Source organism: Alternaria infectoria (genome assembly GCF_024043175.1).
Source record: "Alternaria infectoria strain BMP 0036 chromosome Unknown scaffold_12, whole genome shotgun sequence".
Classification (NCBI taxonomy): Eukaryota; Fungi; Ascomycota; class Dothideomycetes; order Pleosporales; family Pleosporaceae; genus Alternaria; species Alternaria infectoria.
The window spans coordinates 973,502-1,000,755 of record NW_026250701.1 but is presented as its reverse complement, the minus strand read 5'-3'; the positions used below and the strand labels follow the sequence as shown (position 1 = coordinate 1,000,755).

The 27,254-nt window shown below is 53.7% G+C and overlaps 8 protein-coding genes across 8 annotated transcripts; 5 read left to right on the top strand and 3 right to left on the bottom strand.

Annotated features, from left to right (window-relative positions):
- Positions 1 to 403: 403 nt before the first annotated feature.
- J4E92_007544 (uncharacterized protein) lies at positions 404 to 2,823 on the bottom strand (the record flags this gene model as incomplete). The annotated part of the gene is made up of 2 exons (XM_051498907.1): positions 404 to 1,832; positions 2,054 to 2,823. The coding sequence occupies 2 exons, from the start codon at positions 2,821 to 2,823 to the stop codon at positions 404 to 406; spliced, it is 2,199 nt and encodes a 732-aa protein (XP_051351181.1).
- A 3,108-nt stretch (positions 2,824 to 5,931) lies between these two features.
- Positions 5,932 to 10,976, top strand: J4E92_007543 (uncharacterized protein; the record flags this gene model as incomplete). The annotated part of the gene is made up of 3 exons (XM_051498906.1): positions 5,932 to 6,695; positions 6,745 to 10,789; positions 10,869 to 10,976. 3 exons carry the CDS (start codon positions 5,932 to 5,934, stop codon positions 10,974 to 10,976), a joined length of 4,917 nt encoding a protein of 1,638 aa, XP_051351180.1.
- Positions 10,977 to 11,512: 536 nt separating this feature from the next.
- On the bottom strand, positions 11,513 to 14,380 carry J4E92_007542 (uncharacterized protein; the record flags this gene model as incomplete). Its single annotated transcript, XM_051498905.1, has 1 exon — positions 11,513 to 14,380. The coding sequence occupies one exon, from the start codon at positions 14,378 to 14,380 to the stop codon at positions 11,513 to 11,515; it is 2,868 nt and encodes a 955-aa protein (XP_051351179.1).
- Positions 14,381 to 15,749: 1,369 nt separating this feature from the next.
- On the top strand, positions 15,750 to 17,242 carry J4E92_007541 (uncharacterized protein; the record flags this gene model as incomplete). Its single annotated transcript, XM_051498904.1, has 3 exons — positions 15,750 to 15,973; positions 16,026 to 16,195; positions 16,260 to 17,242. 3 exons carry the CDS (start codon positions 15,750 to 15,752, stop codon positions 17,240 to 17,242), a joined length of 1,377 nt encoding a protein of 458 aa, XP_051351178.1.
- A 946-nt stretch (positions 17,243 to 18,188) lies between these two features.
- J4E92_007540 (uncharacterized protein) lies at positions 18,189 to 19,935 on the top strand (the record flags this gene model as incomplete). Its single annotated transcript, XM_051498903.1, has 2 exons — positions 18,189 to 18,326; positions 18,475 to 19,935. 2 exons carry the CDS (start codon positions 18,189 to 18,191, stop codon positions 19,933 to 19,935), a joined length of 1,599 nt encoding a protein of 532 aa, XP_051351177.1.
- A 231-nt stretch (positions 19,936 to 20,166) lies between these two features.
- On the bottom strand, positions 20,167 to 23,403 carry J4E92_007539 (uncharacterized protein; the record flags this gene model as incomplete). Its single annotated transcript, XM_051498902.1, has 1 exon — positions 20,167 to 23,403. The coding sequence occupies one exon, from the start codon at positions 23,401 to 23,403 to the stop codon at positions 20,167 to 20,169; it is 3,237 nt and encodes a 1,078-aa protein (XP_051351176.1).
- Positions 23,404 to 24,231: 828 nt separating this feature from the next.
- On the top strand, positions 24,232 to 24,693 carry J4E92_007538 (uncharacterized protein; the record flags this gene model as incomplete). The annotated part of the gene is made up of 1 exon (XM_051498901.1): positions 24,232 to 24,693. The coding sequence occupies one exon, from the start codon at positions 24,232 to 24,234 to the stop codon at positions 24,691 to 24,693; it is 462 nt and encodes a 153-aa protein (XP_051351175.1).
- Positions 24,694 to 25,673: 980 nt separating this feature from the next.
- J4E92_007537 (uncharacterized protein) lies at positions 25,674 to 26,828 on the top strand (the record flags this gene model as incomplete). Its single annotated transcript, XM_051498900.1, has 1 exon — positions 25,674 to 26,828. One exon carries the CDS (start codon positions 25,674 to 25,676, stop codon positions 26,826 to 26,828), a length of 1,155 nt encoding a protein of 384 aa, XP_051351174.1.
- Positions 26,829 to 27,254: the final 426 nt, after the last annotated feature.

The window sequence follows — 27,254 nt, the reverse complement described above, 5'->3', positions numbered from 1 at the left end:
AGATATAGTTATATATTCTTTAAAGTACTAGTAATAGTTCTTACTTTTTTAGAATTAGTAGCTCTTTAAGCTTTAAGTATTACTACTTAAGATTTAGATTTCTGCTTAATAACTTATATATTATAAGCAATTCTAGTAAGATTTGTAACTATACTGTAGCTGCTGTATATAGTAACTGCGATAGATAAGCTTCTAGAGAAGCACCTACAGACGGGAAATAGCTTTCTCGTCTGTTAATATATGCTTAGTATCTGCTTAATAAAACTTTACCTCACGTTGGCGGAAGCACGATACCTTGATCCACACCTAAGATCTTGAGCACGCTGTTTATCTCTACCTTCACATCAAATCTCTGTAGTGATTAACGCACGCACCCACAGGACACGCGGTACCTGTGCTAGCATTATGTGTTCAGACCGCTCATCATAGCGTTGAAGGCGCTGTCATCAATAGGCCCCACGCTGCGCTTCCAAGCCTTGATCTTACGCTGCTCTTCAAGAATCGCGGCATCATCAGGATTACGAGTAGCCAGCATGTTGATGGTCGCGAGCGCAAACGGGACCAAGCTGGACTCTCCCCAGAGCCTCAAAAATTTGGCGTATCGGAACGTGCTCCTCATCTCTTGCGCCGGCGAAGGTTTCCATGAGTGCTCGACGCCCCAGTATCCCTCCTTGGTGCTACTCTTCACCTCTCCGTAGGACTTTTGGATGCCGGGCAGGACCTCCCGGTCTCCTTCTTCTAGCCATTTGAGTCCGATGGCTACGATGTTGAGATTCGTGGTGTAGTAGAGCTCGGCAACCTTTGCTACGAATGAAGGGCCGCCTTGCTCGACCAGACGCTTCCATATGTCTGACTTGTGGGCTTCATCGATCTCGTCTCTGATTCCAGCCCAAAGTTTCAGGCAGCCACCGTCGCCTTGCTTGAATAGCTGTGTTCCCTCAGCTTTTCTCTCGGTCCATGATGAGATGACAGCGTCCAGATCATGGAATTTGCTGCGTGCGAAGTCTTCTTTGGCTGACTTAGCAAGGGCTTCCTCGACAGTACCACCGATGGTGACCCGTGGCATGTCGCGGAAGCTCTGGCGGAAAGGCTCCAACAGCTCTCCCTGGGTTTTGGTAGAAGAGAAGTAAGCCGTTGGGCCTTCGAGCTGGTATGGTGGACGCTTGATCACCGGTGCAAGTTCGAAATCCAAGGTTACAAGATTCTTGTAGTCTTCCAGACGATCGTCACCTCCTTTGATGGCCTCGCAGAGGAGCTCGACGTCTCGAAATAACATGATAACGTTGCAAGGTTCCAACAGCTCTGAAGGTGGCAACTCCTTCCTCCATCGAGAGTTGCTGTTCCCTATGGTGACATGCATGGCGTAGCCTCGAAAACGTTGGGTGATGGGCTTGAAGACCTTATTGCCGCTCTTCTTCTTCGTCTTGGTGCCGTTGTCCAAGTCGAAAGCTAGTGTTGGTACCGAATTGGCCTTGAGCATGTAGGCGAAATGTAGACCGCCAGTCGAAGATACGAGCAGGAACCGGTTCCCTTTGATCATAGCATCGTAGCTCTCGGCGTAGATTTGCTTGTTAACGCGTAGGATGCTTGGACTGAAGTCTTTCTTAGACAGCATTGTGCCGTGCGTAACAGACTCGGGACGCGGGAATGTGCATAGCAGGATGCCATATATCTTGTCGCGAATCTCGCGGGGGAGGTCGAGGAAGCGGAAAGATGTCATGTCTGGTGGTTCTGATGAGCTGTTCGAGACGATGTGTAGAGGTTGTGTTCCGGCATGAGAACGGGCTCGTGCGGGGCTCAAATTCAACGGCGGTGAGTGGATACCCTGCGGTCTAGTACGTTGTGGGTTAGGCTGAAACGGCATGTTGACGAGTACTTGCGCGGCCTCTTTCGCGCAACAACGAAGCTCTTCCGCTTGCATTTATGTCCTATCTCCATGCATTAGGCACCTGTTCAATTTCGCTGACAGCAAGGATGTCTCAGCGGCATGACTGATCAAGAAATTCGCTTCTCGTTGAGAGGTATTCATAAGCTCCCCTCCGGTTTCTCGTACACTGGTATCGCTACATCAGGGTCGTACATAGATTGGACAATCTTGCTCCCTGGGGGAAATGCTATCTTGGTGCCATCAGGTAATTTCACTTCCCCGGATCTATCGCTCGCGATCATCCATGCGCTCTTCAAGCCCGCCTCTCTCGCGATATCTTCTTTGATTCGATAGACGATCCCCGGCCGTGGGATGAAGTTGTCCAAGTCTCTGCTATTTGCACTCTCTTCTAGCTCGTCCGGTGTAGCTGTGACCCAAGTCGGGTTTACGTAACGATACTTGATATGATCGAAACCCATGCAGAACATTTTGTCCTGAACAAAATCCTCCGGTATGGGATAAGGTACACCGACCATTTCTAGATCATTTCGGATATCGGTATTGGCGATATTGTAGTTCACATGCGTGATGACAACGTCGCGAATATCCATGCGAATCTTATAAAGAGTGTCCAAGTTCTCGGCTAATCCCTTATCGACGTCGAATTGCTCAGCAAAGCCGTCGAGATACCAGATACCGCCGTCGATGGGTGTTTGAGCGTCGATAACAAGCAAGGGATCTGCTTCGGGGAAGGCTCTCCTCAAGTCTGCATGGGAGAGGTTTGACAAGTCGCGTTTGTCTTCGATGAATAGTTGCTCTGCAGGATATGGGGAGCACATGTTGGCGCCAATGCCGAAGAGTTCCTGGACTGCATCGAGCTGGGCGGATGTGAGATCGGCGACGAGGATGCCAAGAAAGCGCTCTTTGTCGCGGTACAAGGCGGGGTCGTACACCATGCTTACGTAGGTAGCCCTGGAGGTGATCAAGATCCTTCCGAAAGTGCGTATTGCATAGCTTCGATGCAAGCAAGCTGTCGGTCTTTCTAGTTTCCTATGAGCTACTTGTTGGCGTTTAAGATGGCAAAGCGCATGCCAATTGCAGGCCTGATGATCGTCTGACGTCACATGTCGCGGGACGCGCTCAGAACGCGTATTGAGATTGGCCATGGCAAAACCGGGACCGCGCGCTGGAGCCTACGAGGCTGAGCGCCTCAACTGCCTGGTCATGGTGATTGGAAGCGCAATCCTGATATGTTGCACCTAACTATTGGTCCTATGCAAACGCTGGATGTCAGCGCATGCACACCTAGGTAAGCAGGCGGAACATCGCAGCTGAACTTTGCCCTCGCGCAACACTTGCTTCGAATGTCGCAACTATCGTTTGATTTGATCAATTATCTCACGGTCGCGTTAGCCCGCTATCTGCCTCCTCACTGTCCGCCCGCTGGCGTCTTTGTCTGTCGCAATCGCGATCATCCGACTCGCACGTCCAGCCTTCCACCGTACTACGTGCACTATGTGGCTCATGAGCTTGTTGTTGGCCACTATAATCACCTGTATGCTTCTCGGTCTTTCGCGCTTGACCCTGGAGGGCTTTTCCGTGAGGGCAGCCTTGGTTGTATATATTGGGGGAATCACCTGTATGCTCTTTGATCTTCAGTTGCTGCCAACAGGTACGCTGCCATCAGCTACGTGGTATGAGTATCCATGGTCACAGAGGGATTATGCTAGGCTAGCCGATCCGAAGTCATCTATTCGTCTTCTGCGAATGCGCCACGCCACAGGCAGGATAGAGCTTACTTTGGAGGAAGCGTCATTCTCGTCGTGGCCTTCGTATACTGCTCTATCATACACGTGGGATGCTGGCCCACACAAGCAATCGATACTCATTAACGGAAAACACCATGTTGTCAGCGACCATCTATGGGGTGCTCTTCGCAGCATTCGCGATCGGATGTTGTATGGAGACATACTTGTTTGGGTGGATGCGATCTGCATTAACCAAGATGACCCGGACGAAAAGGCTTCACAAATCGCTGTCATGCCATCGATATACGAACGAGCACAGGCAGTATATCTTTGGCTGGGCGATCATTTCGAACCACGGTGGACAGGGCTGGCGAAATCCTGGAAGTGGGATGTGTCGAAAACACTTCGTGAAGCCGAGGAAGAATGGCCGGGAACTGCAACATGGATATTTTCCTTGATGAATGCGGAGTATTGGAAACGTTGCTGGATCATCCAAGAGCTCCGCATGGCAAGTGACATATACGTATTGTACCATGTACCTAGCTGGTACAAGTCCAAGAGTGAGGCTATACCTTGGGACATTTGGATCCATTTGGTCAGGCTCTTCGAAGCGCAGAATGAGGCCTGGGTCCCTACGCACATTACTCGAAGAGTCCTGCGCATTGAGGATATTCGCCATCCCGTAGACACGAACCAGAACACCTTCACTTCGCTTTTGGAAAGCTTCAACGATTGTTTCTGCTCAAACTGGGCCGACAAGGTGTATGCTTTGATCGGGATTGCAGAGGACCACATTGCCGATGTCATTGCTGCGAACTACTCACAGTCTCGATTGGATATGTACTCAGATCTGATACATCTTCGAGCGCCCTCAGTGCCACTAGATGCAAGGACTTTGACGCAACAGAAACATGCGGTGGACATGGTCTATTTTGCGAGCCTACTACGAGCCAGTATATCACGAAAAGCGTTCTCGATGGCCAAATTCCATGGATGGCGCCTTCCTAGACAGGATCCTGGGAGGTGGGAATACATACACAGGACCAGCTGTATTCCGTGGTGTTCGTGGGAGGACCAAGTTGTGGCCAGTATCATTGGCTACGTTCAATCATTGCTCATAGGTCTAAGAGACTCGACCAAGGGCCGTCCTTTAGACTTGGAGTGGTTTTGGCACTGTTCCATGCCAGAAAATAGTCAGGACTGGTCACCAGTGGAGTCGACTACCCGATCCGTGAGCGTTTCGGGCAGAATGACAGGAGTGGTGTATCAAGTAGGCCCCACATATTTGTCGTTCTCCACGGACCCAGGAACAGCGAAGTCCTGGTTGAGGGAGTTAGGTAGCGACGCTCTGAGAGAAAAGAGAGACGTTGATCGACTGATCATGGGCCTACGATACTTGACGGCGGTGCTGAAAGGCCGGGTCGGCTTCAAAGTCCGTAACTTTGTTCCGTTCGACGATACAACAAGGTTTGGCTATCTACATTCGAGATTATTCTTGGCCAAGGACCCGGAAGGCATTCAGTTCGTTGGAATTGGGCCCAAGACGACGCGATCGGGCGATATTTTGGTTCAGTTCCTCAAAACGGATGCTGTACTGCTCGTACGTGAGTCTAGTCGTCTGGGATTAGTAGAGACAGTAGGGCGCGCAGGCGTCGTCAAAGGCGAAGGCACGATAAACAGTCCTTCATGGGATAGTCTCTCTGGAAACGACCTGATCCAGAAGGACGAGGATCAAGCGTTCGAGACTTTGCTGACACTGCAGCAACTCACGCGCCTCTCGTTTGATTCAACCGTCTTGGACAGCGAACGCGTGGCATGCCATCTTCCAGTTCCAGAGGCCGCTCGGTCCTTGGGATCGTGACCGCATATCGGAATCGGACCCTTGCTATACCATGCGAAGTGGGGAAGCTGCAAGCCACCATGGTGGGAGCCTGGGGTGCATTGGTGCCACAGGTTCGGCCCACGTTGACGCCGAAAGTCGATACAGTCAATGCAAGGTGACAGATTTGACGTGTGCTCTCTTCAGTGGCCAGGAGTGTGATGATGGGCGGCGAGAGTGAAACTAGGTGGTGATGCTCGGTGTGTTGTGCTGGCCGTCTGGGCGTGGATTGGAGCGCTATGAGACCCTGCTTTTGCACTCCCCACATACTTGTGCTAGCCCAGCGCGTGAGGAAGTCGCGACTGAGAAGCGACAGCTGCGCCATAGCATCCTCTGCTGTTCAGATCCATCCCATCAGGCCGGCACTTGCTGGACACCCCACCGAGAGCGCGATTGGGAGTGCATTGATCAGCATAGGCCCCTGAATCCGGCACCGAATGGCGACACCACCCCCGGCTCGCGACAGAGCTCCCTCGGAAAGCGTGCCAGTCGGGAGTCCGCAGCCCAAAAAACTGCCCGCCCCCTCAACGCCCACATCCTCAGTCCGCCGCAAGATGGCTGCCAATGCGCCTTCACCAGCCTCGAAAGATGGCGTTCCTCCCCGCAGGCCCACTGCAGCCAGCGGCACCGCTGCGAGCGCCCGCCGTCCTGCAGCGGCATCAACAAGCACGGCGCGAACCACTGCGAGCGCGTCCAAAGCCCCCACCACGGCGACATCGCGCACCAGCACAGTCGGAAGTAGCCTGAATAAGCCGCCTACGCGTCCGGCAGCGGGGACGACGGTGCGCAGGACCATCTCATCGTCGAGAACCGCCTCCGATGCCGAGCCAGACCTGTCGTCCGTCACATCGGGCGACGAGAAGAAGAGGACAGCAGTGCGCCGGACGCCCGTCACGTCGTCAGCTACTTCGAGGCCATCTCCTGCCAAACCGACTTCGAGGCAATCCATTGCGCCTTCCTCCACGACAACGACTGCCGCCAAGCGTCCTGTAACCACACGCCCAACTGCAGAGGCAGCGACGACCCGCACTGCCCCACGCGCCTCTCTGGCTGCGTCAACACGCCCGACCGCTACTCGACCCGCGGCAGGAACACGGACGGCAGGCGCAACAGCAAAGGCGCCGGCTGGGCCTGCGAAGAAGCTGTCTGTTTCTGCCCCTCCACCACCAGCGCCAGAAACGGAGGATACAGCCGAAGAAGCGTGAGTCAGCATGAACTGCCAGGGTAACAGATTGCTAACTCAATCACAGAGAGAGCCCCGTCGTCGTCACCCCTCGCCGTGCGCCCCTCAAGGACAAAGCTGCCTCCGATGCCGAAACCGAAAAACGCAAGAGCGCTCTCGAGCCCATCAGGGCTTCCATGGCGAAACTCGGCGAGGAGCCGCCGCGTCCGGATACTGCGCCGACGGGACGTGCCGAGATGGATGTGGAGATGAAAAGGCGGAGCGCTCAGATCATGCAGGACTTCTTCAAGGAGACCAACCTGCGCGACAAACTTCAAGAGCAATGCGACGACCTCACCCGCGAAGTCGATAACCTGCATTCCGAGAAGGACAAGCTGCGCAAACAGCTGGCAGATGCTCAGGCCGCCATTGTTGAGAAGGACAAGGCCATCTCCGGCGGCTCAGATGCCTCGCCCTCGCAGCACCGCGCCCACACGATCCTCGTCGAGGACATGGAAAAGAAGTTTGCGAGAGAAACCAAGCAGCTGGAAGAGCAGAGCCAACAGCTTGAGGAAGAGAAGAAGGCTGCTCAGGAGAGGGAGGCAACCGAGGCAGCCAAGGCCAGCGAGCTGCAGCAGGTCTTGGACGATTTGAACGCCGAGCTGGAACAACAGGGCCAGCAATGGGACGAAGAGAAGAAGAAGCTCGTCGAGCAAGCTGCGCAGATCGAAGGGCTCAACAAGGAGATTTCCACGCTTCGGGATGAGCGTGACAGCTTATCGCAAGAGCTGGACATCGCCAAGAAGACGTTGGAAAACCTGGAAACGAAATTTGCGGAGCTCGAGCAGACCCAATCCGACAATCTCCAATCGCGCGATGCTAAGATCACCGAGCTGACCAAGACTGTCGATGAGTACGTGGCAGAGGTTGCCTCTCGGGAGGAGAGGCATACCAATGCCCTCCAAGAAGCACAACGGTCTCTTGAGTCAAAGTCTTCTGAGTCTTCAGCTGTCGTGGAGCAACTTCAGTCCGAGATCCAGACGCTACATCAGAAACACACTGACGAACTGCGCCTCAAGGAAGAGACCATCGCATCGCACATTCAGGCGCAAAAGGAGCTTCAAGACGATATTGCCAAGCTGCAAGAACAGGCTGATCAGGTCTCTGCTGACCTGGACACCGAACGCAACGCCCATGCAGAACAGATACAGGCGAAGATCGAGGAGCTACAGAAGAGTTCAGAAGTAGAGCTGCAAGCGAGAGAACACGAGCTTTCTGGCCATCTCAAGTCTATCGATGGTCTCCAGGAACAGATCGTGGCTCTGCAGCAAGGTTCAACTGACGGTGCCAGAGTCGCTGAAGAGCTGCACAAGCAAATCCAAGAACTGAAGGAGGCTCATGAGGCAGCGATCAAAATCAAGACCGATGAGAACGAGGAGCTTGTGCGACAACTGGATGCCATGAACGAGCAGCTCACCACTGACGCCGCCGAGCTTGAACAGCTCAAGGAAGAGGCCGCCAGTCTCCGCAGCACCATCGAGACACTCGAGAAAACCTCGCAACAACAAGAGTCTCAGCACGCTTCCGACATGGCTAAAGTGCAGGCCGAACTGAACGACGCGAACAAGAAGGTGGAAGCCCACAAGGCAGAGCTTGATACGCTTCATGATAGACACAAGCAGGATCTTCGGGTCATTGGCGAGGACTATGAGCGCGAGATTGAGTCGCTGCGGGCGGATCTTGAAGGAGACGCAACCAAGCGACTCAACACCCTGCAGGCTGATTACGACTCCCTCGTGACCGAGAAGAGCCAAACACTGGAACACCATGAACAGATCCTTGCTGAGCGATCCAGTGAGCTTGAAGCTGTCAAGAAACAGGCTGAAGAAGCCCAGGAGAGTACCGCTCGCGCGACCGAAAATCGAGACGATGCGCTCATGAAGCTCAAGAAGTTCGAAGAAGAGAAGGCGGCTCTCACAGAGGCACACGGCATCTCGCAGTCTCTAGTCGCCGATCTTCAAGCCCGCGTCGATGCCCTCACTCAGGAAGCTGCCACCGTCAAAGACGTCCAGTCTCAGTTAGACCGTCTGAAGGAGGAGAAAGCCGCCATAGAGGAGGCGCATGGGATGACCCAGTCGATCATCGCCGATTTGCAAGCCCGTCATGACTCCCTTCTGGAAGACAAGACCGCTGCTGAAGACGCTCATAGCCGAGCGATTGAAGCGCTGAAGCAGGACTCTGAAAGCCAGTCTAAGCATCTGCTCGCTGAACTACAAGCGAAGTATGATGCCTTGCTGGATGAGAAGAAAGCTGCAGAGCAGGAACACTATCGTGTGCTGGAGACTCAGAAGCAGGACGCCGATGCCTATGCTTCTTCGAAGGAACTAATCGAAGAACTCCAGTCCAAATACGACAGTCTGCTGGGCGAGAAGACGGCATCCGACGACGAACACGAACTCGCGATCAACGTTTTGAAGCAGGTACATGAGAACACATCGAAACAGCTCATCGACGAGCTTCAAGCCAAATACGACGCACTGCTCGAAGAGAAGAACGCAACCGAAGCAACCTATACTCAAACGATTGAGGCTTTGAAATCTGAGTCGGAAAGCACCACCAAGTCGATCCTAGGCGAGCTTCAATCCAAGTACGACGTACTGGTGGAAGAGAAGTCTGCGGCTGATGATGAGCACAACCAAGCTATCATGCACCTAAAGGAAGAGGTAGAGGGCGCGTCCAAAGAGCTTCTGAGCGAGCTCCAAGCCAAGTACGACCAAGCTCAGGACAACGTAAAGAACATGTCCGAAGCTCTAAGCGCTTTGCAAATGAAGCACGATGCTGTCATGGAAGAGATCAACAATATCGAGGCTAACCACAAGGCTGAGATTGATGCTCTCCAGAGCCAGCGTGACGACCTTTCCAAGCGACTTTCACAACTCGAAAAGAGCCACGCAGACGTGCTCACCGGGCAGCTGGTGACCGAGGAAGCACACGCAAAGGCACTCGAAACTCAACAGGCTGAGATTGAGCAAAAGTACGCTAGTCTACTTGAGATCATGCAAAGCGACGCCGATCGACTGGAACAGGAGAAGTCTACGGCGCTATCGGGCAAACAGTCCGCCCTCAACGAGCTCGCTGCTCTTAGGAAAGAGCTGAACGCTGAGATTGATGAGCTCAAGTCCGGACTCTCCACAAGGGATCAAGTGCAATCCACCGGAAACGACGAGATGACCCTGAAATACGAGAATCTTCTCGCCGAGAAAACCGCCGCGGAGAAAGAGCATCAGGATGCCATGACATTGCTTAGGGACTCTCTCACGGAGGACCATGAACAGGCCCTATCGAAGTTGCAATCTGAGTACAACGCTTTGCAAGAAAAGATTGCCAAGACAGACCAAGAGCAGAGTGACGCAATTGAGCTACTGAAAGACGAGTTTCAAGCAGGTCATTCGAACGACATGCAGGCCTTGCAACAACAGCTTGAGACTATGCAGAAACGGCACTCCGATCTCACCGAGCAGAAGGCCTCTATGGACCAAGCACATGAGGAAGCTATCAGCGAATTGATGGTGGGCATGGAGGCTAGTACCTCCGACGCTTTGCAGCAATTGCAGGAGAAGTACGCTGCTCTTACCGCTGAGCTGGAAGCCGAGCGTTCCCGGCATGCCAGCCAACTCGAAGCTGTAAGGCAAGAGACAGCCACACCGGCAACCTCAGACAAAGACATACCGCAGCAAGTCCCAATCACCGACATCCCGGAATCCTCCACATCGAACGGAACTGATTACGAAGAAAAGCTTCGCGAGGTGGAGCGACAACGTGACGAAGCCATGAGAGCTGCCCAAGACGCCGAAGATCGCATCGAAACTATGAAAGGCGAAGTCGTTCGCAAGCATTTGGCACGAGTTGAACCTTTGGAGAAGGAAAATGCCTTCCTCACCGACAAGATCGACCGCCTTGAAGCTATCATCGCCGCCGGTGATCGCATTGCTCGTGCGGCCGCAACCATCGGGGAGCAGCGTAAGATCAACACTCTTGCAGAAGAGGATGAGGAGGACGAGGAAGCCACGGCGCCGGGCATCCCGGCTCCCAAAACGAATGGCGCCAGTGACCACAAAGATGTGGTAGGAACTGTAAGTAACCCCTTGCCTGTATGTGTTTATTTTGATTCGTTTGTCGCACGTGAGGTACAGATCGCTAATCCGCCGCTAGCAGTTGGCAGCTATGCAAGAGACCCTGAACCAGCTCGCTGAGCTCAACAACGAGGCCATCTCTGAGAGCACGAAGACCGCCCACAAGCTCACCGTTGAGCAAGACTAGAGGTCTTTTCTTCTTGGGAGGATTGCATGTTGAACATGCTTGCCGTGACGTACGAGTGCGAATGATGCATGTGCTTCTATTTCTTCTTCCAACATATTGTTGTAATTCTTCCTCTCCCGCTTTTCACAGCATGAGTTTGCCTTTTAGATCATGGCACTATACCCACTCAATGTACTATTGTCAATTACGAAGCCTTTGTTTGCAAAATGCCCTGCGATGCGCACATGAAGTCTCATTTTCACCCAACCTTGCAAATCCTGTCGCTACCCGCCCAGTTCATGAAATGGGGGACTAGCGCGAGCACCTTCAGACAACTTACACATTAGTCGGCAAGATTAGCTTTCAATCACGGGGTTCTGTGAGCTGGCTTTGCGATGAGACAACGAAGAACGTATCACATGTAGATCAAGCGCTGAGATTCATCATGATGATTTGATTGAACTATACAAAAGGCGCAGCCAACAGAATGTAATATTTATATACAAGAAAACTTTTCCTCCTCACGTCTCACTCAGAGCGTTCATTCTTCCCAGGTCCTACGACTGGTAAGAGTCAATGAAGGTAGATCTTCCAAGCTTCTGAGCGTGGACATGCTCCCTAACAACAACAGGGCTAACAGGCTTGTGGCCGTTCATCGCACGCCTGGTGGGGGCGTCGTGACGGAGGGAAACAGGCTCAGAGCGGCCACGCTTGGAAGCCGATCCCTGGAGGCACTGAGAGTAGTAGTCGTTCTGCTTAACGCACTTCCAGCCGGAGGCGCAAGTGGTAGGGCCGGTAAAACCGACCCCGCCGCAGCGCTCGTAGGCTCCGGCTGTGCTGGGCTGGGCGGGCTGGGCGGGCTCAGCGGGGGCGGGTGTGGTGGAAGGAGCGGACTCAACAGGCGCGGAGGGAGTGGCAGACTCAGCGGGCGAAGACGGGCTGGGAGAGGCAGATGCAATGGGGGCCTCAGACTCAGCAGGTGGTGCTGACTCCTCGGGAGCGGCGGTAGGGGCAGCAGACGCCGCCGCGCTGGTGGGCGCTGCGGACGTTGCAGCGGGGGCTGAGGCAGTAGCGACTGGTACGCCGGAGCTGACCTCTTCAGGGGTAGCAGGAGTGGTACCGCTGGCGGGGCTACCACCAAGGGCTAGGATGCGCTCGGCAGCGGCCTCAGCGGCAACCATGACGATGGCTTGAGTGTTACCAGTGGGAAGATCGGGGTGAATGGAGGCATCGACTACGAAAAGGTTGTCGGTACCGTAGACCTTGGTGTCAGTGTCAACAACAACACCAGCATCTCCCTTGGTTCCCATCTTGGCAGTGCCGACGTAGTGGCTACCAGTCTTGAAGGACTTGATGAGGTCTGCACCAGTGACGTTGGTGACACCGGCGGGCGCTTGTACAGTCAGAGTGGAGTTGCCGCCCTTTGTCATGGCGATCAAACGGTCCATCATCATGGTAATGGCCTCAGTGTCGACATCGGAAGTCATGTGGGGGTCGGTGATGAAGGAGGTGGCACCGTCGGCAGTGATGCCGAGGCTACCGACAGACTGGAGACCGTGGGTGATGTAGACCTTCATCTGGATGGTGTTGTCGGAAGGCGAGTTGCAAGTACCCTGGAAGAAGATCTCGCTACCATCAGTGGTGTTGACGGATGACCACCAGTTGAGACGTTGGCCAGACTGTGCCAGCTCACCGGAGCCCTTGGCAAACAGATCGATGGTGGTCTGGTTAGGGGTGATGAGCGCGTCCTTGTCAGTTCCAGCGAGCGGTGTGCTGGTGTTGAACTTGACAGTGAAGATGGGGTGGTCCTTGATCTCAGCACCAACCGGGAGGTCGATCCAGTCAGCCTCGTCGGGGAGAGTGACCTTGCTGCTGCCGCTGGCAACCGTCTTGAGCTGGTCGGCAGGACCGATTCCGGAGTTGAAGAGAATGCGGGGGGTAGACATGGATCCGGCTGCGAGGATAACGCTACCTCCTTTGTTGACGTTGTAGATGACGCGCTTGCCATCCGCCGTCTCAACCTCAATACCAGAGACCGCGGATCCCTCACGGACAGCGCGGACGACGTTGGTGTTCATCATCAGCTCAAAGTTGTCGAGCTTCTGGGCGAGGGGAAGGTAGGTCCTGACGACACCGGAACGGAGACCGTTGGCGATGTTCCATGTAGGGTGGCCGTAGACATCGACCTTTGCGTTGGGGTCCTTGACAAAGTCGGTCTCAGTCCAGCCCTGGCCCTCGAAGAACTTGGAGAGGACGTCGTAGGCGCCATCGTCGTAGCGGACACCATCTTCGGATCCGTAGGTTTGACCGGGGTTGCGCTCGTACAGACGGTCAGCCGCCTTGGCGACATCGGTCCACTTCCAGCCAGCGGGCCACTTGTCGTCAAAGTCGCGCTCTTGGGGCTTGACGTACATCATGGCGTTGATCGCAGTGCTGCCGCCAAGCAGGCAGCCAGCCATATCCGCAGTATCGGCGCAGTAAGCAGGGCTACCGACATCGCTGAGGTAGTATCCGTATCCAGGAACATCGTACATGGAGACAGTGTCGTTCCAAGGCATGACCTCAGTCTTGCCAGTGAACGCATACGATGGGCCACCACGCTCGATCAAGAGGACAGACGCGCCGCTCTCGGCAAACCTCTCAGCTGCGATGATACCGGCGGCGCCACCTCCAGCAACGATGTAGTCGTAGGTAGAGTTTGCGATGGTGGCCGTGGTGTTTCCACCAGCTGGGGCAGTGGAGTTGCCACCAGTTGCTGGGGCAGTGGAGTTACCAGCGCCGGGGGTGCTAGGAGTGCCAGCTACCGCGAGGGCAGCCCACTTCTCGAAGTCTGGGCTAGTTGCGTTGCTCATGGGGAGTCCGAAAGCTCCGAAACCAGCGTCGTGGTAGTTGAGAACCGCGCCAGCAGAAGAGGAGTCTGCGAGCGGCTTGTCAGAGTAAGCCCAACCCTGGACGTTGACGCTGGGGTCCTCGTAGATGACAAGGCCAGTCGATGGGTCGTCGCTTATGCAGTTGGAGCACAAGAATGTGTATGAGAAGGCGGTGTCGTTGACAAAAGTACCGTCCGGGATAGGAGACATGGTGAAGTCACCGGTCTTGACAGCTGGGTTGGTGTAGCCAGTTGCCTCCCGGAAGGATGCAAGGACCTTGTCCTCGTGAGGCCAGGCAACGACCAGCAGGTTACCGGTCATAGATTGTCCCAGACTGAAACCAGCCCAACCTCCATCGTTGGTGATGGGTGCTTGAAGCTGGATGATGACATCCGTAGTAGGCTTCTCAGGTAGGGCATAACCCAACGTGTAGCCGGAAGAGTGATGGTAACCCTGGAAGGTGATGCCCGTCTTTTCATCTGTGAACTTGCCAGATGTTTGCGCCGATGCGCCAAGAGCCAGAACGGCGGTGGAAAGAAGGAATGAGCGTGCCATTGTGACGCTGTGAGTGATGACTGAAGTGGAGGAAAGAATGGTGTGGCACTGCCGCAAAAAAAGAGTGTGAAGCCGTCAAGGCTGTAAAGAATGACTGAAAAGCAACGTTCGTAGAACGAGCAAGTAAAGCGAAAGAATGGACAAAAGCGAAAGAGCGTGTACCGAATAAGTCGCCGCAAGATGCATCCTTATATGAAGACAATACCCATTGTGGACCATGTTTCCCTCAATCTGCCACTTCCAAGGATGAAATCCTCCTCCGACCTAGCGCCCGTCAAACAAGCTCATGATGCAGCCTCACCACGTTGTCAACCTGGAATCTGGACCTCCGATGCCCAGGAACATGGTTCATAGGTGGCGCTACAGGTGTCAGAACGGTCAACTGGCGTTTGCACCACTGTGCTAAGTAGATTGGGTGGAGCTAGGACGGAAATATGCCGACGCACTGTTCGGTAACACGGTTGCGTTCATTCGTCGACGAGGATGTTTCATGTTTCCATGGCATGAACCTGACGTTGAGGTGGATGCTAGAGCCGTTTCGAAACGCCGCCAAGGCAGGAACTGTTATCCTTTGGAAATTGCGCGTGGGCCTCCCAGCAAAACACCATCTGCCATGGATCGCGCTCGCAGTTCGTGGGCTTGACTGTTGAGTCGGGTGTGCCTCATCGGCTGTTGCACCCGGTGGCTGCAGGAGTCAGGCTGCTTTGATCACTGTGTGGCCCGAAGCCGAATGCGAAAAGCCGTGGATCGTGTCGCTTTTCGGCGTCGGTCGTTCTGCAACAATCAAAATACGGCAGAACGGCATTTTCGAAGAATTGCATCGATGCAACATTGGGAATTTTAGAAGGTGACGCGCTGAAAGCCGACGGACTTTCGCGCGTGCATGCCTCAACATCGTTGCGACGACGCGACCTGCGATCTTTCCGGTAGATCAGTACGACATTGTACCCGGATGACGATAGTATGATGGCTGCTTGATACTCAACCGTGAGCGACGGGATGAAGTTGTGAGGTTGGATGCGCCCAAGCAGCTACCGTGCTAGCGGTATGCCGATTGCCGACCACAGAGGCACGGCGCAGCAGTTGAGGACCAGGACCTGTCAAGCATAGACTAGTGCATCGATAGGTTCGAAAGGTCGTTGAACTGTCTCCAAACTAGGTCGGTAGGCGTGTTCGCTGAGTAAGGAACGAGTCGAACGTGCTGATGCTGCGGAGTTGTACAAGTGGGGTAGTCGAACCTCGGCCCAGGGTGTCGCCTCCCGGCAGCTACTTGCCATATACAATATCTAGGCATACCAACAGTCGAGTCGAATCTACTAGTACACCTTGGTCATTTTTGCACGGAGTCCATCGCTGTCATCACATCACAATGGCGAAAAATGAGGTTCCAGCATATGTCCTTGGTGTCGGGCTCACCAAGTTCATCAAACCTCGACAGACGCGCGCATATCCGGAAATGGGCTACGAGGCGGGTGTGAAAGCAATGCTCGATGCACAGATCAACTACGATGAGGTTGAGACTGGTGTTGCATGTTACTGTTATGGCGACACTACGAGTGGCCAAAGGATCTTCTACCAGTTCGGCATGACAGGGTATGAAAATCAATAGCCTTTTCCTGAGTCTCAAAGCACTGACAGCCATTAGTATCCCTATCTACAATACAAACAATGCATGCGCCACTGGCTCGACTGGACTACATCTGGCGCGAACTCTGATCAAGAATGGTGCAGTTGACTGCGCGATGGTCATTGGATTTGAACAGATGCAACCAGGGTCCATCAAATCTGCATGGAGCGATCGACCCTCTCCCATGGGTAAGTTCCGGCTGTACGAAGTGCATGTGAGAAATATACTGACTTCGTACCCCTACCTCTGCAGGGCTCTCAATGCGTATGATGGCTGATACGCGCGGTATAAGCAACTCTCCACCCAATGCTCAATACTTCGCCAATGCGGGTCTTGAGTACATGGAGAAGTATGGCGCCGAGGCGCGTGATTTCGCTGAGATTGCAAGAATCAGCCATGAACACAGCCAAAAGAACCCCTACGCGCAGTTCAGGGATGTCTACACACTCGAGCAGATCGAGAAGGCGCCTATGATTCACTTCCCGTTGACTAAACTCCAATGCAGCCCGACAAGCGATGGCGCGGGTGCGGCGGTCATTGTGAGCCAGAAATTCTTGGACGCGAGGCCACACCTGAAGAGTCAAGCTATCCTCATCGCAGGCCAGTCGTTGATGACAGATTCACCGCAACTCTACTCCAAGTCATCGATGGATCTCGTTGGTTACGACATGACCAAGCGCGCGGCGCAAGCAGCTTTGAAGGAAGCTGGTGTCAACGCGAAAGACATCAAAGTCGCAGAGTTGCATGACTGCTTCTCAGCCAATGAACTCATTCTACTGGAGGGCTTGGGCTTCAGCGAGCCCGGAAAAGCACACATGATGGTGCGCAATGGCGACATCACATACGGCGGCAAGGGTCCGATCGTCAACCCGTCAGGCGGTCTTATTAGCAAAGGACATCCTCTCGGTGCAACAGGACTCGCACAATGTGCGGAATTGACATGGCAGCTTCGCGGCTGGGCCAACAACCGACTTGCTGAAGGGGCCGACGCTGCGCTGCAGCACAACCTCGGCTTGGGTGGAGCTGTTGTCATCAACGTCTACAAACGTGCCGATGGCAAGAAGAATGCGAAGATGAGTGATGAGGAAGTCAAAAAAGCGAGTCAATTCTCCTACAACCCGGCTGTGGAGGCGCGCTACGTGACCAAGGAGGATGGAGAAAAGGTCAGGAGCAAGACTGTAGCGAGCGAGTACGCTTTGGGCGATACGCTGGAGAAGATTCAAAGTCGGTTGTAGACTACAAATAATAGCCGTTGGATAGTGTCATGCGCACTGAGCTCGCCAACCATTTCGTGTTGCTGTTGAAATTCTTCGAATTTTGTCCTCACTTTTTCCTTGCACAAAGGCTCCAGCAGCGTGACAATGCTTCTTCTTAATTCTTATGCAAAAGACATCACTTTTCCCTCTTCGCAATACGGCTTGATTACCTAGTCAACTGCGTTTCTTTGATTCTATATCTAGTCGGTTTTAGGAGGATTTTGTGGGTATCGTACTACTACTATGCTAAGCAAAGATACTGTCGCTCTAGAATCATCTTCAAGCGTGTGAACTATCCAGAAATGTCGACTAAGGCGTTGCTAGACTAGAACTTTGTAGGTACTATCTGTCGATAGTGATATCATTATACAATTCAGGAGAAGATGGCTATAGTCTAAGTTTTCCCCATGACTCTAACATTGATGAACCTGTAGTACATCGCGATTGCCAAGCAAAAACTCCACTGGGGTCGCTTGTACTTGCCTGTTTGTAGGACGGAGTCTTGCTGTCTACAAGACACCGCCGCCTCGCGGAAACAATATCTACACCTTCTTGACCCAGCCCCGCGCAGTGGTTGGCCAGCGTCCTCCACCGGGCAGTCGCTGCATCTCCTCTCTCACCGTCGATCCTAAGCGACGTCTGTCCCTCTATCACCACCGTCCAGCTACAGATTTACCCCACACAAATCAATGTCACATGGGCGCTAGTGGGGTGCGGTCGACCGTGCGGCTTTGTTACCGAGTGAGTGTATATAACCAAGCTCCGTCAGTGACAGACTACCTATCCTCCGCAGCAACAGCCAGTTCGAGGCGACTACACAGGCTTCCATCTCAATACATTTGCGGCTTATCATTAAAGATTTCGAGTATATACCTCCTCCATCGACTCCTGATCCCTCCGCTTCATGACTCGCCCGCGTGTCAATATGGATCACTCTTACTCCCCAGAATCGCTTGAGCGAATGTCGAGTCCGGAATGGGGCCTTGAAGATGACTCACCACCACCCGCGCCCCGAGTCGTTGAGACGCGCGTGAAGTCAGAGTCCGCTCTTCCCTCACATCCAGTAAGTAACCCGTCACTGCGCCAGGGGTTACCTCAAAACCATCGCGACGACCTCCAGGCTTGCATATTAGCATCTTGTCTGTATGACAAGGTTGTCGCGAATGCTCTCGCGATGGTTTTTATGTTTACAGCGCTGACCAACCACACAGACGAGCGTAGACGCTGAGAACGGCTCAACCGCCCAGGAGAGCATCTTCGTCTCAGACGACGACGTCAAAGAGGTGACGCCCGTGAAGCGCCAGCCCACCAAAGTCCAAACGATCCCCGACTCATCAGAAGACGATGAGCCCATCGCCTCCACCCGTCAGCGCCACAACCTCCGCTCGTCAGCGCGCAAGCCCAGCAAGCCGTCGCCAAAGAAGCCCGCCCCAGAGCCTGCCGAGAAACCCAGTCCACTACCCGCCAGACCGCGACCCATCTTGAAAAACGACCTGGTCGCCAAAAAAGCCGTGATCAAAAGCATCGAAAGCTACTGGGGCAAGAACTGGGTCAAAACCCACATCCCCAAATGTCACCGTCCACTCGTAAGTACCCACACACCACCCCACTACTTCCCTTCCACCAACACCCCACAGTACAAAAACGGCACAAAGCGAAACTACAACCGCGCCCACGAAAACGACCCCATGAAATGGCTTCCCTTGGTCCTCAAATCCATCCTCATGGTCGCCAAGCTCACGAAGAACCGAAAGTGGCTTGCGGCTACCATGAACGAAGTCGTCCGTTACCGCGTCAAGAACACCGGGAACCGGAAGCCACAGCTCTGCAGCACGGACTTTGATGTTATGGAGGATATGTTGGTTAAAGACTGGGAGGTGGAGTATGCGTTTGGGGTGTGGTATAAGCATTTGCTTGTTAAGGCTAAGGAGATTCAGACTGAGGAGGATGTGGATAGGATTATGAAGGTTAGTGAGGAGGAGGATGATGGCGAAGAAGGGAGTGATGGCGGTCAGGACAGTTCTGGGGGGTCGGATTCGGATTCGGATGACGATGGGAAGCAGAAGTTGGGCGGGGGTGCTTCAGAGGGTCACCGGGTGATGGGTGGTTACCACCAGTCCCCTTCATCGACTCCTCGCGGCAAGAAGCACAAGACACCCAAGAAAGAAGCCGTCAAGGAGGAATCGCTGACGCCGCCTCATCCTCCGCCGCCCGGTATGTATGGCGGTTACTACGGCCAGCCGTCCATCGATCCATGGGGTCGTCCGGTCATGCCTCCGCAGGGTGGTGGGTTCGGTGGTTATGGTGGTTACCCAGGCTTCTACGGCTATCCACCTTACGGCCAGCCCCCGTTTCCGAACCAAGGCCGCCAACCATCTCATCCATCTCCCTTCCCGGCTTTCCATCGCCAACCACCACCAATGGCCCCTTCGCCCAGCACACCAGGTCCTCCACACCCCGGCCGCGAGACCCCCAACATGAAGCGAGAGTCACCCGGCCTTGACGGCGAGCAAGTCGACAACTTCGGCAATCCAGGAGTTTTCGGTCACGAAGGAGCCATGGTCGAAGACGAGGAGAGCGTCAAAGCCGCGGTGGCCGTCGCTGAGGCGGAGCTCAAACTTGCGCACCTTCGTGCCAAGCAGGCGAGCCTGGCGAGCATGTCGAAGAAGTAGAGTTTTGTGAAGGTACTTTTGGCAACGGTTTTGATTTCCTTGGGGTGACGAATTGGGGCTACATGGTCAGTGAAAACCAGTTGAACTCCCTGTTCCCACTGACGACGAGGCTGTGAAGCACTCGAAAAATCACGAATGGTGTTTGATGTATAGCGAGATAGTTTGCAGTAACAGGCACAAAGCCTTAATGATAATGGAATATCGTGGATCTATCTCATTTCAACGCGTGTCCTAGTAAACCTCAAGTACGTAACGGCCATCATCCTTCAACTTATCAATCTCCTTGCGTCCATCAATCTTCTTAGCTCCAACATTCTTAACCTTGTGCTCAACTTCGACAGCCTCCTGGAGCACCTCGGTGACATCAGGTACAGGCCATGTCGGTCCACAGAGGTAGAAGCTACCCTCCTTCTCGAGGTACGCTCTGCGGATGTCTTTCAGAGACTCCCTCATACGGTCCTGGATGTAGATCTTCTGAGGCTGGTCACGAGAGAAGGCGCGGCCGAGGAGGGTAATGATACCGGCGTCTTGGTACGCCTCCCATTCCTCGCCATAGAGGTACTCTTCACGCTGGTGACGAGCGCCCATGTAAAGCAGGACTTCACCAATTTCGTGACCCTGCTGCTTCTGGTAGGCGCGCTCCTGGACGAAGGCACGGAAAGGCGCGAGACCAGTTCCAAGACCGGCCATGATGATGGGTGCGGTAGTCTTGGGAGGAAGCTTCATGACAGACGGCTTGACGGAAACGGTGACAGGCGCGCCAACCTTCAGGCTGTTGAGGTAGCGAGTCGCCTGACCGAAACGGTCACGGCCCTTGGGGTCGACCCAGTTGACAGTGACGATGAGCAGAGAAACGGAGTTGGGTGTTACGTGCTGTGCAGAGGCGATGGAATATTCGCGGCGCTTCATGGGGTTGACGATGCGAACGATGTCGTGGAAGCTTGGGTGGGCAGACGGAAACTCGAGTAGAATGTCGGCATAGGTGACAGTGTCAACCTCAGCACGGCGCTTGAACTCAGTAGCACCCTCAGCACTCAGAAGCTGCAGAAGCTCGCGCTTCTCACGCTCGTCATCAGCGAACTCAGCAAGTGACTCGTAGAAGCGCTTTGGTGGGCGGCCGAAGATGTCGACGTTTTGCATAAGGGACTGGTAGACGGTGCGGTTGACCAGAACGTTGGGGTCGTCACGAGACGGAACCTCGACGATCTCATTGGGGTTGAGACCATACCACTTGATGAACTCTTCAACTTGTGCCTCGTCGTTCTCTGCGTGGATGCCGAGAGCCTCGCCAATGGCGTAAGTAACGCCAGAGTTACCGAGATCGAACTCAATGTGGAAGATGTTACGGTCGTAGTTTTGCGGTGTGAGGCGGCGACGCTCCTTGACATGGACGATACTGGTCTTAAAGCCAAGATCGGGACGAACTTGGTTGGCAGTGCCGAAGGCCTCCTTGAAGGCAAAACCCTTGGCTGCGACTTGCCAGTCCTTGAGCAGGGTTGGTGGCTCAGACTCAATGCGGTCGAATGGAGCGAAGCTGTTGACGTTGATGTCTGAGGGGAGGCGGATAGGCTCAACATCTTCCTCAACAGTGCCCCAAGCAGCAGGAACCTCCACTTCACGAAGAGCGCTTTCGAGCTGCTGGGTGAGCTTGTCGAAGACCTCAGAGCTACCGTTGATAGCAGCAAGCTTGCTCAGGCCAGAGGAGAGCAAGTCCTCACGAGCAACCTTCAAGAAGGCGAGCTGGGTAAGGTAAGACTCCAGAGATTCATCTTCAGCGACAGCCTCAGATGAAGCAGGATCAAGGACGAAGAGCTGAACGTCCTTGTCCACGAGAGCCTTGCGGAAAGCAGGTGAGAGCTTCTTCTCAACGTCCTCGTTCTTCACACCGGGCAGCTTGACGATGATGGAGCTGTCAGGCTTGACGCTATTCAGGACGTCAAACTCCTTCAGGATAGCAATGTCGCCAACGAAAGCGACATCGGCTTGCTCAACAGCATAAGGCGCTTCGATGGTGTAGTCGGCATTACGAATGTCGGTACGAGTAACACCGCCCTGCACGAGATTGTCGTGGCCGCTGCGAACGAAGACGTTCTTGGAAGAGTCACTCGAGAGAAGCTTACCAACTACAACTGGGGCATTGGCGGCAGATGATTCGTCGAGGTTCCAGAAGCTGTACTGCTTGACGTCGGCAGTGTTCAAGATGTCGACGTACGAGCGGACCTCAGCACCCTCCTTCTCGGCGTGGATTTGACGGAAAGCATCGAGGAAGTTGCTGGGCGTCCAGACTTGCTCGCGCGAGTACTTGACATCAGTGACCTCAACGTCCCTGTCGTAGGCGAACTGGATTGACGCCAAGACGTCCGAGTAGAGCCTGGAGTACTCTGCGGGGTCGAGCACGGCAGCCTCGTCCTTGACCTGACCCAGAACAGCAATGCGACGAGTGCTCTTGGGGAGTACCTCAAGGAAAGCCTCTTCAACGAACGGTCGGTAGACACGGACGTTGACGACACCGACCTTGTCGCCATCCTTGGACAAGGCGTTGGCGACCTGAGCGGTCAAGGAAGCCTCTACAGTTCCAAAGACAACAAGCACGCTCTCTGGCTGCTCATGACCGTAGTAGTCGAAGAGCTTGTAGTCCTCGCCAAGCTCATCGTTGAAGGCCTGTAGCAGGCGTAGAACGCGACCAGCGGTGTCAGAATGCTTCTTGTCAACCTCCGAAACGGCCTTGAGCACCGCCTCGTAGCTGTTATGCAGTCTGGTCTGGTCGAGAGTATCGACCAGCCTGGCTGTTTCCCTTCCAACGCTAATGCCATCGTATGTGTGGATCGTGGGGAGGACGCTCGAGAGGAGGGTAGCGAAAAGGGACATGTGCTGAGCCTCAAAGACAGACGGGCTGCAGACGAGACCCAGGCCTAGGTCTTCGGCGAGTGTGAGGGAAGACACATAGTCGGTGACGAGGCCAGCGCTGGAGTTGGCGGAGTAGTCGACTGCGGCGATGTGGGCGGTCAAAGGGTTCGCGACCGAGTAGAGGGCGGATAGCTGGTCGAGCGATGCGCGGAGGTAGTTCAACGTGGAAGAGGACGCGACGATAGACTGGGGGATATGGCGCTTCTTCAAGTCGTAGTCCTTGGAGAACATGTATCCCAATGCGATGGCACCAGCACCGGTCCTCGTCTCAAGGGATGAAACACCAGTCTGGTACCCGAAAGCATTCTTCTCGCCCTGTTCTTGCCAGTACTTGACTGCGACATCCAAGTCGAACGACTCAGCCGAGTATGCGAAGATCTTATCCGAGAGGGCGTATGCGACCTGCTGTACGAGAGTTTGGGCCGTGAGGTAGGTGGGGCCACCGATAGATTGGTAGGAGAGGTCCTGACCAAACGGTAGACTGGACGACTTCTTGGAGAAGTCCTTGGGTGCGTTCTGCTCAGCCCCAGGGCCGGCAGACTCGGTCTGTTGGAAATGCATCTTGAATACAAGTATGCGCCTCAGCAACTCAGCCTTTCAGGAAAGGCAGTGAGAGTCTCTCTTTGGGGTATATGAGAGAGGGGGAGGTGCTACGACTCTCCGGAGGCTTCACCGTGGGAGTATATCCGTGTCGTGGGTTTGCCGCCTCGTAGCAGCCAAAAAGTGCCGTCGTCCAGTAGCGACATCGGCAGAAGACCGACCGAGCAAGACGCAATCCTTCACAGACACCATGATTGGCCCTGTCCAGATGCTCTAGCACGTCTTTCGGGCGATAGATTGCAAATGCGCGGAATGTCGCCTTGACGCGACGAGAATTTGGCCCTAGCGCGAATTGCGTGCTCGACACGCCAAGAGTCAGGGCACGTGACGGCGGGGAAATCACGGCTCTCGGAGATCTGATCAACAACACCGTCTCATCTCGTCTTCCGCTGTCCCTCGCGCAATGCATTGTCGCGCAACACCTGGCAAATTTCCGTCACGACACTGGACTTGTACTCCAACCATACCTTACAAGGTTGTTCATTACTGCACCTTCTGCGCGTATGGGTGCCACGACACAAGGCTGTGCATGCACGACTAGATGTGCATGCGGATCCAATGACAGGCTGTATGCGCGCAGCGGTGCGACCTATCGCAGGACTTATCTGACCGCATGTGGGCTGTGTATGCCTCTTTTACACACTTGGTGTCGTACAAATAACATTGGACAACTATAGGACGCAGCACTGCGCCTCATGGCCTCCACATGTCCTCCCACCTTGCTTCTGTCGAGTTCATCATAACGACGCGGAAGTCTTAGACTCATCTACCCGCGTTTGCGAATTCACGATGGAAGCCATAGGCCTAGTGGCCAGCATAATTACCCTCGTCAGCGCAGCCAGCCATGTCGCCTCGATCTTGGAACGAGTATGGGGCCTGCGCGGCATTTCCCTCAACGTGCTTGGAGCGATCAACGAAGTCACCGACTTCAAGGCTACTCTCACGTTGGTGCAGAGATCATTAGAAGAAACCCAGGACCAGCTTCCGCTAGAACATCGGGTCGAATACAACAGACTTTTGGATCGAGCAACGAGCTGTGTCGACGCCTTCACTAAGCATCTACTGGAGAATGTGCTACGTAAGCGAGAAAAAGTGGCCGGTGCTGATAAAGTCATAGAGTTGAGGAGACGTGCGAGGTGGATGGAAGTGTTGGGAGGAGGTCAAGCGCAATCTCGGATTAACACATACCAGCAGGAGCTGGCTTCATTGAAAATGAGCTTCGTATTGGCGATGAGTGCGACAAACTTGTAAGTTGAAGTCTGCCGTTGCCGGTCGTAGGTCGGTTTCGCGAGAGAACTCTGGATCAGCTAATGTCGCTGGGCGAAGTAGCTGACTTTGCGTATATAGGAAAACGACTTGTAGGCTTTATACCGTTATCCAAGACGTTACCATCGTCCACGCGGGAGAGCTATCTACAGAATCTATGACACATGACAACACGCTCGATCTGCCTCATGCCATGGAGAAAGCGGCTTGCGTGAGCACAACCCCATCAAGTATGGATAACGCCATGATCGCCCAGCGGATTGATGTCACTTCCTATGTCAAGATCGAAACAATAGAGACTGCGACAAATCGGACTTGCAGGTCAACGTGTCCTTGCAATTGTCATGTACCATGTCAGGGTACCACGCCGAGATGGCTACAGGGATTAGTCGGTGCCGCCTTCTACAAATTCACCTCGGTACCTTTACTCAACCGCCGAACATGCAACTACGGCCATTGTCGTCAAACTTCAAACGGGACAGGGTCACTACATTTTCGTTACTTTTTCCCAACATGGCTTTTACCCCTGGGAATTGAAGTTGCGGGATCTTGGCGCTCGCTGGGTGGTGTTGGGGGAACTTGGAGTCTCAAAATACCACGAGTCATCACAGATGCCACCCTGAATCGCGCATTGCGCCGAGCCATAAGACTTGGGACTGTATCGGATTTGCAGCGCATGATGCAACTCTATAAAGTCAAAAGCATCGACATGGTGATGACTCCTCCACTGCAGCCCGAGTCATTTCTTCAGGTAAGTACGTTCTCGCCGATATGTGAGCTTGCTAACGTTTTCGTGAAGCTCGCTCTGTTGCAAGAAGTGCCAATGATAACGATGCTCTTGAATGAAGGAGCGGACCCGAGATGTCCATCGCATACGGGCAAAATGTAGGCTTCACTAAGACCATCTTATTACATAGACTTATCGCTACAGGACGCCTGCCCAAAAGTTTGGCATTCGTTCTCTAATGGATCGCTTGCCCAACGAGCTGCACAGCCGACCAGATCTACATGATATTTGTGAGGAACTCGATCTCGCTCCTGCTTCGAAGCTGCTGTTCGGAGGGTGCTTAGAACGTCTGAGAGACCTTCTTTGGGTTCAACCGAGCGCAGTGCTCGTTCGAGATGCCATGGGAAAGACTCCGCTTCACTGGGCTGCGAGGCTGAGAAACGATGAAGCTATAGATATGCTGATCGAAGCTGGTGCGGACATAGATGCGGTCGGACACGATGGAACGACTCCATTGTATGACGCACTTCGCGGATCACACGTATCACGAACCACTTGCATCAGAATGATCCAAGCTGGCTCAGACGTCAATCATATTACGCCTTATGGCAAGAGCCCTCTCACCACTGCGGTTGGGTTAAGCTCTTGCGTTTCAGTCATTGACATCCTTCTAGATGCTGGAGCGAACGTGCACCATGTTTGCAATGGTCTGCATCTTCTACAAATCGCGGCTAAAAATAGCACACGCTTCGTCTGCGAAGAACTACTATGCGCAGGCGTTGATATTGACGCTCAAACTCCAATAGGCCAGACGGCTGTCATGACGGCCGTGCGGCACAACAACCATCCTGTACTCAGATTGCTTATATACCACGGCGCTCGGCTTGATACCCTGACATTTGCAGGGTTCTGTATCGTGGATTATGCAGCCTTTTACGGAGATATAGAGACCATGCAGACACTCGAGCAAGCATGCATAGAAGGCCTGCAAATGGATGAAACAGCACAGGAATATGTTTGGGGGTGTTTCGACGAACGCGATCTTCATATTTACCCACAGGATCGAGAACCTCTACACGCTGAAGAAGCCGCTTTGCAGGCACTCATTGACAGCATTATACCCACACAATATGCCACGTTGGATGATGCATACCACAGGGATTCCGATGCTTTCCACATACCTGGGGCGTTTCCGATTAATCTAGACGAGGCCGACTGCGACAGTCAAATCGCAGAGGTACAAGAGCAGGACGATGACGACGGATACGAAGAGAAGAGAGATAGCGACGATGAATCGTGGGTTACCACCGACGGTGACTGTTCAGACGGCGAAGAGGAAATGGAAGCTGTAAGCGATGATGAGGTCGACGAATTCATCCATTTGAGAAACTGAATCACCTGGAGAGAATCACTCCGGGATGTTGAATGAAAAATGTACTTTCAGTCATGTTCGATGATTGCAGACTATGGGCAGGCACTCCAGAACTCGGTATCGCGAGTATTACTCCTGATTTTGGAGCACGTAGGACCTGATTATTGGAAATAGTTCTCTGCAAATTGTTGGTGGTGTGCTTTATGGGTGCTCGCGGTTCCCTTCACGTTCTATTTTTTTTCTCATCAACTGCGATGACCATGACTTTTCTCATCATCCCTCTTGATGTATAGCTAGATCGACCGGGCAGATGTGTATTGTAGATAAGCCTTACCAAGCATCACCGCTCCACATCGACGCGAACTACCGTAGTTGGCAATACCCATAGGCGATCCTTGATCTCCTCAGTGATCACGATCGTCACAATGCCTTTCTGAGTCGCATGTA